Source organism: Limanda limanda, chromosome 17 (genome assembly GCF_963576545.1).
Source record: "Limanda limanda chromosome 17, fLimLim1.1, whole genome shotgun sequence".
NCBI classification, from domain to species: Eukaryota; Metazoa; Chordata; class Actinopteri; order Pleuronectiformes; family Pleuronectidae; genus Limanda; species Limanda limanda.
In genome coordinates, this window is record NC_083652.1 from 22490248 (window position 1) to 22506895 (window position 16648).

At 44.6% G+C, this 16648-nt stretch overlaps 1 protein-coding gene across 5 annotated transcripts; it reads left to right on the top strand.

The window, feature by feature from the left end:
- Positions 1 to 4604: 4604 nt before the first annotated feature.
- On the top strand, positions 4605 to 16641 carry elavl3 (ELAV like neuron-specific RNA binding protein 3). Of its 5 annotated transcripts, XM_061090233.1 has the most exons (8): positions 4605 to 4613; positions 11313 to 11529; positions 11623 to 11726; positions 13850 to 14003; positions 14122 to 14350; positions 14845 to 14898; positions 15478 to 15516; positions 16293 to 16641. In XM_061090233.1, exons 1-8 carry the CDS (start codon positions 4605 to 4607, stop codon positions 16639 to 16641), a joined length of 1155 nt encoding a protein of 384 aa, XP_060946216.1. The 5 variants fall into 5 exon arrangements, with proteins under 5 accessions (XP_060946216.1, XP_060946218.1, XP_060946219.1 ...); XM_061090235.1 differs by lacking the exon at positions 14845 to 14898; XM_061090236.1 differs by lacking the exon at positions 14845 to 14898 and having other exon boundaries at positions 16314 to 16641.
- The last annotated feature ends 7 nt before the right edge of the window (positions 16642 to 16648 follow it).

Here is a 16648-nt window from a genome sequence, read left to right on the forward strand (position 1 = left end):
CCGATCAAACAAGTCCACAAGCTGCACACAGATCTCAGACAAAACAAGGTAGAACAATCATCCGGTCAGCTGTGAGAGCAGCACAAAATGGCCTGACTGTTTACTGCAGAGAGGAACGAAAACATCCCCAAGAGCCATCATGCATCTCTCTCAGCAGCAGGTAGAGCTGCAATCTCAGTCATTCATATTTAATTCCACAAGAGTTTCCGGCCAGACTAATGTGCTATTGATTTCAAGTCTCCTATTACTGAAACAGGGGAGAGCCATGAGGGGGAGAGAGCTGGACTACATGTAGAGAGAGAGAGAGACAGAGATTGAAAGAGGAGAGGAGGATGGAGAAAGATGAAGGGGGAGAAGATAGAGTGCAATGGTTAAACCTATCATAATCCCCTCGGAGAGCCCAATGTTATCCATCTGATAATCAAGTTTCTCCTCTGTCGAGGAAATGCAAAAGATTCTACATCAAAGTACAGCGAGAACATTTCATGTGGGGGGGGGAAGGAGATGTGTTTTTTTCCCCATTGTGAATTAAAAGTCAGGCATGTACACAGTTCATGAAGCTAAAAACAGCTCAGCTGAACGGAAACAGGCATACAGTACATGCACTTCATCGACTCGTTTTGTGTGTGTCACTTGTGTGTGTGTTTGTTTCATGACAGATAGAAAGAAAGTAGCAGGAAAAGGAGCGAGAGAAAAACAAAGAGATTGTCTAAGAGCTTTGTGTATTTAAGGTCTGTCCCTAGATACCAACTCAGACAGGACAAAATGAAAGATTAATAACCACGACTTTATATTTAAGGTTTCGAGCAAGACATGGTCTCTGCAGAGGGGGTTAGTCCTGCTGCAGCCCATCTCAAAGCCACATCAAAATACTGACATGGCACCGGTAATCTTACCATTAACATATATTATTATTACATATCAACATAATAATGTTTTTTCTTCAATCAAATTATAAGGAGGTGGAGCATGTGGACACTGCCTGAAAGGTTGTAAATATTCTGTTCTCCTGTGAACGAATACAAACAGATACAGATAATCGTGCACAAAGAATTAAACAGGCACACGGGAAGCAGAATATAATCCATAAATAAAAAGATGACAAGACCGTCTACTTCAGAGACTTCCTCCCACCAGCCTGTCTACTCTAATAATAGCCAAGAGACAACACATCCAGACAGGCAGAGGGAGAGAAAGATATGGAGAGAAAAGGGAGGAGAGAGGCAGAGAGAGAGTGCAAGAGTGAAGCCACGAGGGAGACCGGAAGAAAATTGCCTAAATCGTACATAAAGGGTTGAATTAGGCCAGTTGCCATTATCAACAAATGTCTTTTTAAAAAGAGGCTAATTTTATTTTGGACCCTTTCCTGAAAGCAATAACGGCTTCACTGCTGCTGCCACGAAAAAACCCTGAATTGCCAAGAGCCAGGCCTAGTGGAGAGACCACTGAATTAACCAAACCTGAGGCTGAATCATCCAACCCATCCCCCAGATACACTGTCATATAGTGTCACTCTCTCACTCTCCCCCTCTCTTCTTCTCTCTCTCACTCACAGGCCACTACCTTACCGCAGGGCAATGGCAACAGGCCTTCATTTTGACGTAAGACTACGGGAATAATAGAGATGAGGCTACGGAATTCAGACCTAAAGTTTTTTTTTTTTGCAATTTACAAGGTTTTGTATCCTTGTGGATTTACTAGTCTGGCTAGAAAATAAATTATAAATCAGATATCCACACACTGCTGGCTATACAGGTTTTATGGAAGCTCTTTATATAAATAAAATTGTATTGTTAAAATAGAAATTATATGTAGCATATGTGCACTTCTATTATCCATCTGAAATATTTTCTATCAGATAATTGTACAGGTATACGGTGCTTGGTGCATCCCTCCAGCAACAAGGAGCATTCCACAATACGGCAAGAGAGAAGGACCACTGCAACAAGACTCCTGATCACAACTCGTGGAAGAACCCTTAACAGTAAGAAAATAATCAGTAGAATAACAAAAAGGCTTTTAAGCAAAACCGAAGCTTGATCCTTGGATTCAATAATGTGCAATTGGCGCTTCAAATGCCCTCTTACCCACAGGGAGGATTCAGCTGCCGTGCTACTAACCGGGGCTCTAATGAGGGGCCACAATTAAGCCCATTTATTCACATCAAGTGTGAACTGTAAGTGGGGCTGCAGTCAGTCGACAGACCTGGGCGCCTTTGTGTTAGAAGAGCCGCTTTTATCCGGCAAACAAAGCCGGAAAAAACACAAGCACCTAATGACCGAATCTCACCATCTCTTCTCAGACGTCCATACACACCAGCAACACACACACACACACACACACACACGTATGTGCCTGTGCACACAGACACACACACTCCTCCACCCTCTCTGACAAACTGACTCAAAGGCTGAGTTGAGTCACTGCTTGACAGAACGGTGGGGGCGGGGTTAAGACAGACTGACAGTGGGGCTCCATCTCTATCCTCTTATTAACGCTTAACGAGTGCTTTCCTCATGCAATATTCATCCCCACTAATATCATCCGAGCTCTGAGTCGAGCTTGCTACTTATGTAAGGCAATTATGTAAAATATCAGACAGGGCCCATGATCAGAGTCTGACTGGAGGAGAGCTGCGGGACAATGACAGAGAGGAGGAGAGGGCATCACAAGGGTGATCGGGCAGAAGGGCCTGGAAGGTGCTGAGAAACAATCCAAAGACACACAGACCGGGGACATGAGTTCCTTCTGCGTCCTGCACTGTATCTTTATCTGATTGTGGACAGACATCCATCAACGGCGAGTGACCAGTGTCAATAATGCGAACCGTTTTCCTCACGAGCAGCATCATGCACGCCGGAGACGTCTGAGGACTCCTCAAGGTCAGGTGGGGAGAGCGGAGCAGAGGAGCTGGTTGTTGTTGTTTTTTTTACCAAACACACACAAGAGGTTTTAGTCGACTCTCCTCTACACAGAGCACAACCCTGCTTCACCACGTCACTTCCTCACGTGAACAGCTCCCTCAGACAAACACAAATAAACAAATGTACACTGATTTACGTGCACTCGCTCGCTCACACCCCCACCCCCCCAGGTCAAGGCCCTATGGGGGTCTGCACAGAAATAGGTCATTTGTCACACATGATGTCCCGGGGCAGGGGATGCATTATAGATGAGCCCAAACAGCATGTCTCAGTGAGCACTCACCACACAGCCAGGCACACAGGAGGGAGCAGCAGGAGGTGGTGAAGAGAGACCACGACTCCTCAGGAAGAGGAGACCGGGAGATGTCATAAAGTCAGACAAAAATCACTGCTGGCCACATTTCTGTTCGTTAAACCACGAGAGGAAATCGTTCGGCACAGCTTGATCAAAAAACTACAACTGCACCTTTCTCAACTCAAACACTGAATGGATAAATATTAATTCAGGGGGCGTCTAATTTGTTATTCTCATGTCTGCAGCTGACCCTATAGCTAGCCATCTGCCTGGCACTCGAGAGGTGCAGGAATCAGCCAATCGTTAGCCTTATTATTATGGATTTGATGCTTTGTTTTGTAGCCACACTTCACAACCAGTTTGTGTGTCTTTCGGTGCCTCTTTTCCACATTCATGCAATTCTGTGACTCTCAGCCGACGAGCGTGGACTCAGGAAGTCTGCAGGTCTACGCTCTAAACCGCTTTTATTCTCAAAGACAAAGACGCGAAGGAGTGAAGTTGTTTTGCTATGGTTTCAAACCGGGCCTAAAAGGAAAATGAAATAGAAAGGAGAGGGAGAAGTGAGTGCAAAGAGTGAGAGGAATGAGAGAGACTAGTCCGCTGTCTTCTGCTGCACCCATCTGTTCTGAGAGTGCAGGTGGAGCCCTATTCACTCTGCTCTGCGTGTGTGTGCGCGTGTGTGTGTGTGTGTGTGTGTGTGTGTGTGTGTGTGTGAAGAGGGGGGCAGGAAGAAAGGAAGGGCAGAGAGAAGGAGGGAGTGGAGACATTGAAGGGCAGGGATGGAAAAGGGAAAGGAGGGAGGGAGGGAGGGAGGAGGAGGAGGGGGGACTCTTGGTGATCTCTCCTGAAGGGGATAATGGGAGAGGAGCGCATTGCAATGGCTGCCATGTAGTACCCTCCCTGCACAATTAGCCAATCAGCAGCGTGCTCTGCCAGCCAGGAGGACGCATAAAAGAAGAACATTGCAGCAGAGGCACAGAAGGAGACTGCGAGAGGAGCAGGGAATTACACACACACAAACACAGCAGAACCAGAACATCCTCCCCTGGACACACCCTGCCGAGGATCACTGCTTCTCTTTTTTTTCCTGAACCGTCGCCCACGCCACTCGGAGAGAACGCTCTCCCTCCTCATCATCAGCCAGCAGAAAAGCCCTTTCTCCTCATTTTCATCCTATAGAGGACACCCACCATCTCAGAGGGCTGAGATCCCTTGGCGAAGATTGTATTTTTTTCCTTTTTTTGTTTTTTTGTTTTCATTTGGACTCCTGGCAGAACACAAGGGTCGTGTACGTTAAGAGGCCGAAGAGCAGATAAGATACTCATCCGTTCGGCTTCAAGACCGGTGCAAGGAAGGACCTAGATTTCTTTCATTGTACGTCAAGAATGGTTACTGTACGTATGACTCTATTTCTTTTATGTTTGTGAGGGGGGGTGTTGTATAGCAGCATGCTCACGTTGTACGTCAGCCCTATGGTGATGGATGTGTTGAAAATGAAATGTACACGTGTGATATGGAAATACACAGATTTATCTCACATCTTCCTTGTGCTGATGTGCCTTTGCTGGGGGATGAATATGATTTTAAATGGAGCTCCACGGCTTTAACCGCATACCAAAACATACAGGAGCTAAAGGATTAGTGTCCGATCCGCGATGTGATTCTTATGATATGATTAAGAATCAATAGTGGCACTTAGCAGTCTCATACTGAGTGATGCGCCATGCCGGCTGTGCTCCAGCCTGCAGTCCTCCTCAGCTCTGGAGAAAGTCTTTATCCTGCCATTTTAGAAAAGCTCCGGTTTTTACTCTTCGGGCATCACAGCCACTCTCTAGCTAAAGTCTAAATGTCGCAGCTGTGAATATATACAGTTCCTGAAAGATGCAGGAGTTCAGATTTTTAAGGAATTCCGCAGGATTACAGTGATGGAGAGAGGAGATGGAGAGAAGGAGAGGAGAGGAGGGCTTGGGATGGGGGGGGGGGGGGGGGGGTTGGGAGGCAGTGGGCTCGCTGGAGGATGCTGGAGTCGGCTTTCTGAGACAAAACATGATGCCTCGGAGGCTGAGGGCCCATCCAGCGAGGAGGAGGAGAAAAAAAGGGTCGAGTCACTCCGGGAGGGGGGATGGGAGGTGGTGGGGGGGAGGATTACGCATCCGCTGGTTTGCATTGAAGCAGGCAAAGTCCCAAAAATTCCTCAGGGCTCCTGGTTGCGACGCGACCCGGAGTGAAACGGGATGGAAGCCTCGGAGGCCGCGGCGGCGTGTGTGAGTCTGTGAGGACGCGCACGGACTCCAGCTCCATTTTAAAGCGCATTTTTGCTCCAAGAATCGCATCGAGTGAACTCAGAACTACAAGATGGCCATGCGTGCGTTGCGCTGCGCTGGTGGGGTTAAAAAAAAAAAAAAAGGAAAGAGGAAAGAGGAGAGGAGAGGAGAGGAGGATGAATTAGCTTTGCTGTGCGCCGACGGCCGGATTGGGCGTGTCTCTGCTGGACCTGAACCAAGGCCTCCGAGCACCACACGGCCTGGAGCCCGTTCTCCGCTTTACCTCTTGACGCATTCTGTCCATAGCAGGTTGTTTATCTCAGAAGAGCAATTAACTACAATGACAGAAGCCGGGATATTAATAATAATAATAAAATGGGGAATAAGCGTCACGCACTACTGGTCCAGGTCCAACTTTACAATCAGACATGTGCGCCTTCATTAAAAACCCTTGATTTAATAGTTTGATGAATTTTGGTGTAATGGCTGACGACATATCATTAAATGTTTAGGCTGTTCAGTCAATGACTAATAATAGAAGGAACACATCATTAATATTTAACTCAGAGAGAGGAGAGGAGGATGTGAGAGATCGAGGAGCGTGAATAACTTTCAACATCTCGATGTTCTGAATGTGAAACATCGAATAAAACAGTGCGGAATGGATGTGGACAGCAGGTTGTTTCACCGTGTGTGTGTGTGTGTGTGTGTGTGTGTGTGTGTGTGTGTGTGTGTGTGTGTGTGTGTGTGTGAGAGAGAGAGAGAGAGAGTCTGGGACTGATGTGCACCTGACACGTCTCCAGCTCCAGGTCTTTAATTCATCTCTTAGTGGAGCTTCCCATTGTCCCTCGCAGGCCTGGTAGACGAGCAGTGTCCCGGGGGCAGAGGCTGTAGCCCCCCCATCCACATGGTCCGCAGTCCTCCGTGCCGGTACCGCAGTGCCAAGCAAATAAAAGCGTTGAGTCAGATAACCTTTCCGAGGCACTTACACAATTCAAGGACAAGGACAGCCGAGGCCATCACTGTAAACCAGTCTAAACAGGTGAACTGATGCCACAGCAACAACCGCTGGGCCTTTAAAGAACTAGAATGTTAATATTAATGGCTGGTGCTTTTAAAATAAAATTTCGAGGCCATTTCACAGACAAAAACATGTATATATATTTTCTGTAGTTAAGACAACATTGCCTGACCTACTCGAAGCATTAGATGCAATTATGTAAGCAGTGATTTGCCTCCTGTTGCCTGTGACTACATGTAATTATCAGCAACAAATATAAAACCTGAAAGGAAGAAAGAGAGATGGAGGATGCGTCCTTTGCCTGAGACACCAAAAAAACAATTTTCCCTGACAATAATATTCAGGAAACAAATATTAATCATAAAAAACTGGCGTTAAAATTGTTTGAAAATGCTTATTTAGGGAGAGAAATTGTGGTTATTCGCCTTTTCCTTCATTGAAAAAAAAAAATGCAGCTAAATAAGAAAATCGTGTATTGGAAATATATCCACATCAAATATCTATGGTTGATGATTTTTATTTTATATTTTTAAAATTGTTTTTGACTTGTAGCTGGCAACTGTAACAGCCATTGTTCCCGGGGAGTCCTGCAGCCCCTGGCCACAACACAAAGCGCCACTGTTTACATTAATATTCATAGTGCTGCCATAGCCTCTGCGAGGGAGAAGAGGAGGAACGGGTGGCTCTTTTGTTTGGTCGCTTCAATACGTTTATTCAGCAAAAAGGCGCCTCCGGTTCATGAATGCCTGCAGAGCTCACAAGTCTTGCCTTTAAATAAATAAAAAATCAACAACGTCTAAATAGGAAAGACACAGAAATCAAGGGGTTAATGCATTTGACTTCAATGTGTGTTTTTTAAAGAATAACAAACGTTTTTAACTCGTTTAAAAAATGAAAATAAAAAACGAATCTGTGCTGGTTTCTCGGGCCCGTCCGAAGGCCACTCCCTTTTTCAGCACGCTGGATAGCTCCCCGCATGCTACGGGGCCTCGGAGGGGCGGGGTTTGTCTCCTTGAGCCTTTGACGTTGTCTGCTTCCATCTTATCAAAGCTCAACACACTCGCAGCGCAGAAATCTTTGATAAAATCTTTTATTTTGAGTGTGAAAGGGCTGACACGAGCTGTGACTCCTGTCGTCCTGTTGTTTTACAGCTGCCACCGTGATCCCTTAAGCTGCAGAGAGTGTGGCTAATGCCCTTTGTTTGGGATAATCCTGTAATCTGTGTTATTTAGAAGGCTCATTTACACTCCAGCCTTGCGTTTACTTTTGATTCATGCCTTCCAAAAAAATTTAAATAAAGAATATAAATAAAAAATCTTTATATAATGCAATATAACGTGGACTAGAGGCAAGGTTTTTGTTAACAGGAGAAACCAGTCTCCTCTTACCATTACTAATTCAAACTAAACTAAAATCAATATATAGATGTTTGTATTTTTCTTTGATGATGCAGTTGTACTTAATCCCTCTTGGCTGGGACTGCATGTCAAAGCAAAAATACAAGTAGTGATCATGTCCTTTTCTTTCACATGTTTCAGTGCACTGACATTTAAATACATTTTCTGTTGCTTCTTAATGAAACATTTGGAGCAGAAATGAATTGAGTAGGGGGGTGGGGGGGCTGTTTATAAAAATCAGAAGACAGAGAAAGATCGACTGCACTCACATTTAGTCATGTAATGCTTCTGTGCTTTGTAATTTAATAGCGAACAGTGTAGGTGGTACATGTGCTTGGCAGTGGAGGCAGGGCGCCTGTTTGCGTGCAAGTCTGGGTTTGTGTGTTTGGCAGGCGGGGGGGGGGGGAGGCAGGGCTCTTGTGTGCGTGCAAGTCTGGGACCATGTGTAGGCGATGCTGATGCAGTACATTAAATATTGAGGGAGATCTCACAGAACCCCAAAATAGAAAATAAAAGCAGCGTGGGACACATAGTGCTACCCTAACAACCGGTAACCTTTTGAATATTTGTAAAGAAAATTTTTAAATGATAGTGACCTATTCTTATAGGGTAGTTAATAAGAAATATGTTGGCGATAGAAAGGGCAATGGTTCCAGTGTGCCCCTGGAGTGAGGATTTTTTATTGTCTCCAGAAGCTGAAATGTCTGTAGCTGGAGTAGATCTATACGGGACAGACTGTGAGTAGTCATGCATTTGTAGGCCTTCCTACATCAGACTGACTTTTTCATGTCATAGTAATTAGATTACTGCAAACTAAACTCTATTACTATTTGATTAGATTTCTGTTGTTGTTGTACAATAGAAAATATGTCCGCCCACGGATGAAATAGTCCTCTGTGGTATTTATCTTTTCTATTTGCTTCACATAACTTCAGAGGACGCCTTTTCTCTCTATTTCTGTAAACAAATCTTAGTTGCTGCTGCTTGTGTCAGCCAATCTCAGTGTCCAGCCCTAACTCAGTGGCTCTGAGAATTATATAACTTCACACTGTTCACTAGGGATGTGTGTTCTGTCACGCTGAGGGTTATTTCAGTTGGCCCTAATATGTGTGTGTTTTTTTTTTCCTTTCTTCTTCAAAATGCTTTTGTCATATTTGGGACACATTCAGTTACTCATATCTCGAAACAGTCAGATGCATCACATCACACGGCAATGTACTATAGGTCAGTATTACAATTCATATAAGATTACAGGTTCATTCCACCTTTTTATGTCAGCTGGCATTTTATCTGTATGTTAAACTCTTTACATGATTTTACATAAGCATCCCTTTTTATGTAAATGTCAGGTTTTTTTAATTTTATGTGCAGGCTTCCTTAACTCTCAACCCTTGTCAACGGTTGTCATTATCAATTTGACTAATTGATATTCACCACATCTGTAAAACCTTGTATATCGGTACAAGGTAGGGAAAATGTCTGACCTGTGTATCTGCCCTTAATAAGAACAGACACAAACACACTGAGCTCAAAGCCAGAAAGCCACTCTGCCATTAGAAACAATGCAGTCTTTGAGGGGCCGTTACCTGGGCAACCTGAGTTGAGGTGAGGCTCAAAGCGAGACAGGAGGTTTATGGAGACAAGGGAAAAAGGCACATTAGACAGAGCCAGTCGTGGCTGCTAGAGATGGAGAAAGAAAACCTGAAATTGCACACAGATTTGAATATATAATAGAAGGAATGAGTTATTTTAGATATGATAATGGCACTGAAATGGAGCACAATAGAAGTAAAATAGGTTGGTGGATTAAAATAAATAGTGAACGGTGAAAAGCCGCATTTCCACCATCAAAAAAAGTCCTTGTCTGTGTCAGTGATCATTCCAGGTATAAAAAAAAATACATTAGAGAGCACTGAATACATACTCACCCCTCTCGGGGTATTAGAATAAAGTCGATATGTTTTAACCAACGAAAATGTCATCCGGCCTCCACCACGTTAGGAAATTCCTTCAATATAATTTGTAAATAATTCGAAAGATTCATTAATTAAGTCCCTTTCTTGCTTTGGACTCCACTTTAGTCCCCAGGAGTTTAGAGAAGACTCATTTAGTCCTATTGACATACATAACACCCACCAGTTTGAGATCTGCACCAGCTCAAACCCACAATTTAACACAATAATTTACACTGTCCCCACAAGTACATATTTAAACTGTGTATCCAGAGACTTTACAGTGTTTTTGGTGAAAGAAGGAATTCAGTTACCTAAATGTACCAAAGTCCCAAGTGCCAAAAACACAAATGTACATGTGGTTATGTTCCGGAAGATCATATTAGTTGCATGAGCAAAACAAAGAGAACCGAAATCTAAACATGCAAACTTATTATCTCTGACATGGGATATAAATCAAATATCTAACATGAAAATAATTTGGATGCAAATGAAAACAACAGCTTTCATCAATATTCAATATGTGCAATCATATGTCAAATTAAAAGAGTCGATATTAAGATTTTTAATTCATACCCCAAAGATTTTGAATATTTTTTATCTGATTCAAAAAGCTGAACAAATCATTACAGTTATTTAGCTTCGATGTCAGACCAAGCAACGACACCACAAGCAGGACAACTTATGATTTTGAAATGACATTTCATTATTCAGAGTAAGAAAAGATGGAGGGGGGGGGGGAAAGTGGAGCAGGGGGTTTAGTTTCTGAGCAAACAGATGTTGCTTGAGAATCTACATGATGGTGCACACAACAGACACACACACTATACTGTGCACCTAACCAAACCCTTACTCTATTTACCAAAATAAAAGTCAGTTGACCACAAAGACCCCAAAGCAAAGTCAGAAAAATATTTTTTTTAACCAAAACGTGATGTCCTTCACGTATCTCAGCACTAAATCCATTTAACATTCACTCTAGCCTTTGTCCTGCGTGTCGACCCCCCCCCCGCACCCCCTCACTTCCTCGGCCTTACGCCAGACTCACATACCACCATCACAACCATCCATCCCCGTGTAATGATGTAATGGTGTTTGACCCTGGAAGAGAGGAGGGGGAGGGGAGGAGAAAGGAGAAAGGGACTGTGACATCTGCAGGACCAGCGGCGAGGAGCGAGAGACGAGGAAAGATGGGGTGAAAAGGGGGGAGGGGGGGAGGAGGATAAATCAGACCATGCATCCATCTCCATTTTAGCAACGCTGATTCCAAACCTTTGCCTCTGACAGTGACATATGGGACAGTCTGTGTTCGTTGTGGCGTGCGTGGCTTCTATTTGTTAATTCATCATTCTGTGCAAATAGCAGATATGCATATTAATACAACTGTTTCACAACTCGGTCCTTTTGTGTTTTTTTTTTTTGTAAAATACAAATCTAACCGCGCCCTCTTCCTCAGCAGATAATCAGCACCATGGAAACCCAGGTGTCCAATGGTCCAAGCGGAACCAGTATGCCAAACGGTCCGGTCATCAGCACCAACGGCTCCACAGACGACAGCAAGACCAACCTGATCGTCAACTATCTGCCTCAGAACATGACCCAAGAGGAGTTCAAAAGTTTGTTCGGTAGCATCGGAGAGATTGAATCCTGCAAGCTCGTCAGAGACAAGATAACAGGTACTACACGTTGTCCCCATTGGAAAAAGAATAGTAGTTTAAAATGTTGTTTTGATAATACTCAACATCCTTAAGCTTTCCCTGTGTCTCCAGGCCAGAGTTTGGGATACGGGTTTGTAAACTATGTGGATCCGAATGATGCGGACAAGGCCATCAACACACTGAATGGTCTCAAGCTCCAGACCAAAACAATCAAGGTGAGCAGAGCCCTACTCGACGGTATTCACTCTTCATTACTTGAATCTACATGGCAGTGCCAGACAAAAAGAAAGGAAGTGGAGATTTGGTTTAGGCGAGTGGGGGTGGTGGGGGTGTGTGGGGTGTACTGGGAGAGATGGGGACAGACGTGACAGAGGGAGGGGAGGAAAATGGGGAGGAGGAGGCAGAAGGGAGCCGTGGCTAGAACAAAGGAAGTGAGAGAAAAGGGTGGAAAGAGAAGAAGAGAGTGGAGGTCAGAAAGCAAGGGGCGGACAGCAGGCCGAGGTTATTGTGATGGAAATGTAATTAGGACGCCTGACTGTGGGTGCACGGGGGTCAGACCAGGTTACCCCATCTGCCTCACATCGGGGCTAATTAGGGGCCTTCTTTGTCCCAAAATCAGATGAAGGAAGGGGATGGGGGGGGTAAACTATTAATCACTACTTCCTTTCAACCCCCCCCCCACCCCACCCACCCACCCCAACCTGATCAAAGTGGATCAAAGATGCAGACAAACTGCAGGATCAAGAAATCAGATTGGGGAGAGAGCAGAGCAGGTGATTCTGTGACAGCTGCACCGAGCACTGGATGTGGTTGGAAGAACAAATACACATTTTGGATTGTATGTAATATTGACTATAAACTTTCAATTACAAGAAGAGTTGTAAAAGTGTCAGGGCTAATTATTACAATTTATTATATATTTTGTAAAGGCATTTATTAATGATCTGATGTGTCTAAACGCAGATCGCTCCGTCTATAAACAACTTCTCAATATCTATTCACAAATTTAAAAAAAAAAATAACTCAAAGCCATGGTTTTATATCTCGGCTTTCCATTCAATAGAGAGGGGTGAGGCTGTGAGGGAGGGGGCACAGTAAAATGGTGTGTGTGTGTGGGGGGGGGGGCGGGGGGGGGGGGTTACTCGGAGAGCAGAATGCCAATGACGGGATTAGAGGCCATATGGGCTTCAGGCACCATCTGTACGATGGGAGCGGTGGGGAGAGGGTTAATTATAGGGCAGCCTCTGCTCCCTGAACACAGCTACTCCCCTCTGACTCGTCCAGAACAACCTAATCACTGCACCACACAACCCGGCTGCTCACACACTCCGTCTGTGTACACACTGACACTGGTGCTTTGTACTGATGGAGGAAATCAGAACACCTGTATTCATTTGGAAGATAATATACATGCAGTGTAATTTGCCCTCTTTTCACGCTCAGGCACAAAGAAAAAGCTGTGAGCACAGTTTTAATGCTACAAAAAAGTTTTTTAAAAAATAACACAATTTTTTGGATATCACAACGATACACATGCGTTTTTGCACTGCGTGTGGCAGCAGTGTGTATTGAAGTTGTCGAGCATCCTGCACTTGTCTTGTGATGCTGTTGCATTGTTTGCTGTTTTGCCAGCGGAGCCGTTCTCTCCCAGAGGAGAGAGAGACAAAGGGAGGAGGCAGCTCAGCCTATCTCTCACACAACACTCACTCTGTCTCTCCTCCACACACAAACACAACACTCCCAACAATGCACTGAACTGGACTATCTACCACACATGTGCTCACATGCGCACACATAAACACAATAGCAAGAATGTGTGTAATTGCTTTTACAATGAATCGTATATTCCTGGGCACTAGCAGAGTGAGAATCTTGGGAAAGTAGACCAAGAGAAAACCATGAGGGAGGCAAACACAGACACACCAGAAATGGCTGTGCACTAATTAAGTCGCTGGTGGATTCTGGGATGTGAAGCTTCTCGGGCTTTTCTCAGTGCAAATCAAAGCTGACATCTTGGCTTGTTCACTGGTGATTGCTATTCGTTTGGGTGATGGTCACAGTCGTGTCTGAGCGTCTCATTGTGGCTCAGTGTGACCTTAAAAGCACGGATTCAATCCACAGATAGCAAAGAGAGAGTTTGAACTGTGGCGGTGGCGAATGAGGAGAAACCAGTGGGAGTCGAAATAAAGAGGAGGTGCTCGGCCCTCGTTGGGAACTTAATCCACTTAGATCAGGCTACTGACATATTTCTATACTTGTTTGTCTCCTATTGAAGCCCTCTGAGACAAATGCGATTTGGGTGTATGTAAATTAAAAATGTAATCTTTTATTTACTTAGGTATCATATGCCCGGCCAAGTTCGGCTTCTATTCGTGATGCCAACCTTTATGTAAGTGGACTCCCCAAGACCATGAGCCAGAAAGACATGGAACAGCTGTTCTCCCAATACGGTCGCATCATCACATCCCGCATCCTAGTGGACCAAGTCACAGGTATAACCTCACATCCCTTCTGAAGGCTCTTTTTATCTCGATGAACTCCATCTACCCCAGTCTAGGAAGCATCAGTCGATGCCAAGGTAGTAACATCGGCTTGTTTTCTCAATCGGAGCAGGCGTATCACGAGGAGTGGGTTTCATCCGGTTTGACAAGCGAAATGAAGCAGAGGAGGCCATCAAAGGTCTGAACGGACAGAAGCCTCTGGGCGCCGCTGAGCCCATCACTGTCAAGTTCGCCAACAACCCCAGCCAGAAGACGGGCCAGGCCTTACTGACCCAGCTGTACCAGACCGCTGCCCGGCGCTACACGGGGCCGCTGCACCACCAGACTCAGCGTTTCAGGTACTAAACTTTTGACTGAACCCACCTCAGAGTGTCCAGCACTAACCAACAGATACAAAAGTCTATAACAAGATATTTTTCAAGACCAAATCACAGGTCATCCTGCTCTGTTGCTTTGCTTAATGAAACTGTCCTTCAAGTGTTTAATGCAATGGGCTGAGTGTGCCGACATTTTGTTGTTTCAGTATTACATAGAGTCGAGCCTCAACTACACAAGATAATAGCTAAAGAGTAAATGTTCTTCAGTGTCTGTGTTCAAGAACAGTTCAGCAGATGAAGCCAAAAACAGCAAGTGTGGTGAAATTCTACAAGCAGGAAAACTGAATGGTCAAACACATCCCAAATGGAAAAAACAAACATTTCTGTCACTATTAACACTCACTAATAACCTGTTCCTTTTCGCAATATTGTTACGTCATAGTAAAGAAGGAAATGGCAATATGACATTGTCCCTCCTTCTCACTCTTTTTCTCTGACTTTCTTTTAAACTGCAGCGTGATCCCTTCACTTGGAAAGGGACCTGATCCAAATAACAGCTCAAAACCAATGTAAGAGACCAGATTTTATCAAGTATAATACAAAAACCTGCGCTAAATAAACTTTGCTTTGAGAAGAATCATCGGGAACCTTCAAGTTTTTGCCTGTAATTAAAAGGCATGATAGGATTTATGATTATTGAAATTGTCAAAAATTTGGCCACATCTACGTGTTTAATTGCAATTAAAGGCTAAAACGGCTTTTAAGTCGAAGGTTTCCGGTATGAAATAATCTCATGGAACTTCACAAACAACTGTAAGATATCCTCTGGGGTTAGTCACTTACTCACTATGGATAATACTTTTTAATTGGTAGATGTGAATGGCCTTACAGTTCAACTATTAACATGGGGACCTGTTTTGGAGCTTTTAACAAGTGAACTCCCGCATAAATACCAGCTGAGGCCCAGAATTCACTGGAGTATTTGACCAGCCATCAGTTGGGTGGATGGTTTGGGACTGCGGTGCAGTGAAGGATGCCCTCTGGAGGCCAGCTGGTGAAGGAGCAGCATGTTAAATGACAGCCCCCCCTTCCTTGTAGAGCTCATAACTAACTTCTGCATCCCCTTCATTCTCCCTCTTGCGTTGCAGACTCGACAATTTACTAAACGCCAGCTACGGAGTCAAGAGGTAAATGCCAAAGGTGTACTTTCAAAAGCATCCATGCCAAAATAAAAACCCCAAACAAAGTGCCCGGAATACCACCTGCTGACTTCATCTCAAAACTAGATGATGGCCATAATTCTTAATGCCCACTCCCCATTTAGCCAATGTTACAGAAGCAGCCCAGTAATAAAATACAAACTGTAACTGCAGTCGGCAACGCTGCAGCCTCCCGACAGCAGGGTATTCTGGCATGGCTTTGTTTAACCTTTTTTGTTCGTTTGTTTTAATTAATAGAAATAATTTATCTATGTCTTTTTTTCTGGACTAACATTGTCAGTTTCAGTTGCTTTAATGTCCCTTTTTTTCACCAGCATGGACATACCAGATTCCGTTTGCGTCTCCTCTGTTTGCTCCAGTTTTTGTATGATTTTGATTCCAATTTGCTTTTCATTCCTCTCTAGGTTTCTGTGTTTTGTTCAATACTGTGATTTCTGTTGAACATTGTGATTCATGTTTTTTAATTCTTCCGGTCGCTTTGGTCAGCAGAGAAATGAGATCATATACAGATTGCCTGTGTCTCAGGGCATACAGTGTCATTTTGTCTGCAAGTGGGTACTTTGGAACCACTGCAGTGCCCGCATATTTATCGGCTTACTGTACAGCAGAGAGAATGGAGATGGGTCCCTCGACTCCATACCCGACTACGAGCTTTATCATTTCGAACAGATGCCCATATGCCCGTTAGAGACAGGATAGGGCACTGAATGCTGTGTTGAACTTCAGAATGACACCCATGGTAGTTCTCCTACTCTCTTCCCCAGATTCTCGCCCATCACCATTGACAGCATGACCAGCCTTGCCGGAGTCAACCTCACTGGTCCGACCGGAGCCGGATGGTGCATCTTTGTGTACAACCTGTCCCCCGAGGCGGACGAGAGCGTCCTGTGGCAGCTCTTTGGGCCTTTCGGCGCCGTTACCAATGTCAAGGTCATCCGTGACTTCACCACCAACAAATGTAAGGGCTTTGGCTTTGTCACCATGACCAACTACGACGAAGCCGCCATGGCCATTGCTAGCCTTAACGGCTACCGCCTGGGTGACCGCGTGCTGCAGGTTTCCTTCAAAACCAGCAAGCAGCACAAGGCCTGAGAGAGAG

What these genes read in the sequence shown, in the direction of transcription:
- elavl3 (XM_061090233.1), top strand. An exon ending in CGTCAGAGACAAGATAACAG is followed by an intron (nt 11,530 to 11,622) that starts GTACTACACGTT and finishes CTGTGTCTCCAG; the next exon opens with GCCAGAGTTTGGGATACGGG. An exon ending in TCCAGACCAAAACAATCAAG is followed by an intron (nt 11,727 to 13,849) that starts GTGAGCAGAGCC and finishes TTATTTACTTAG; the next exon opens with GTATCATATGCCCGGCCAAG.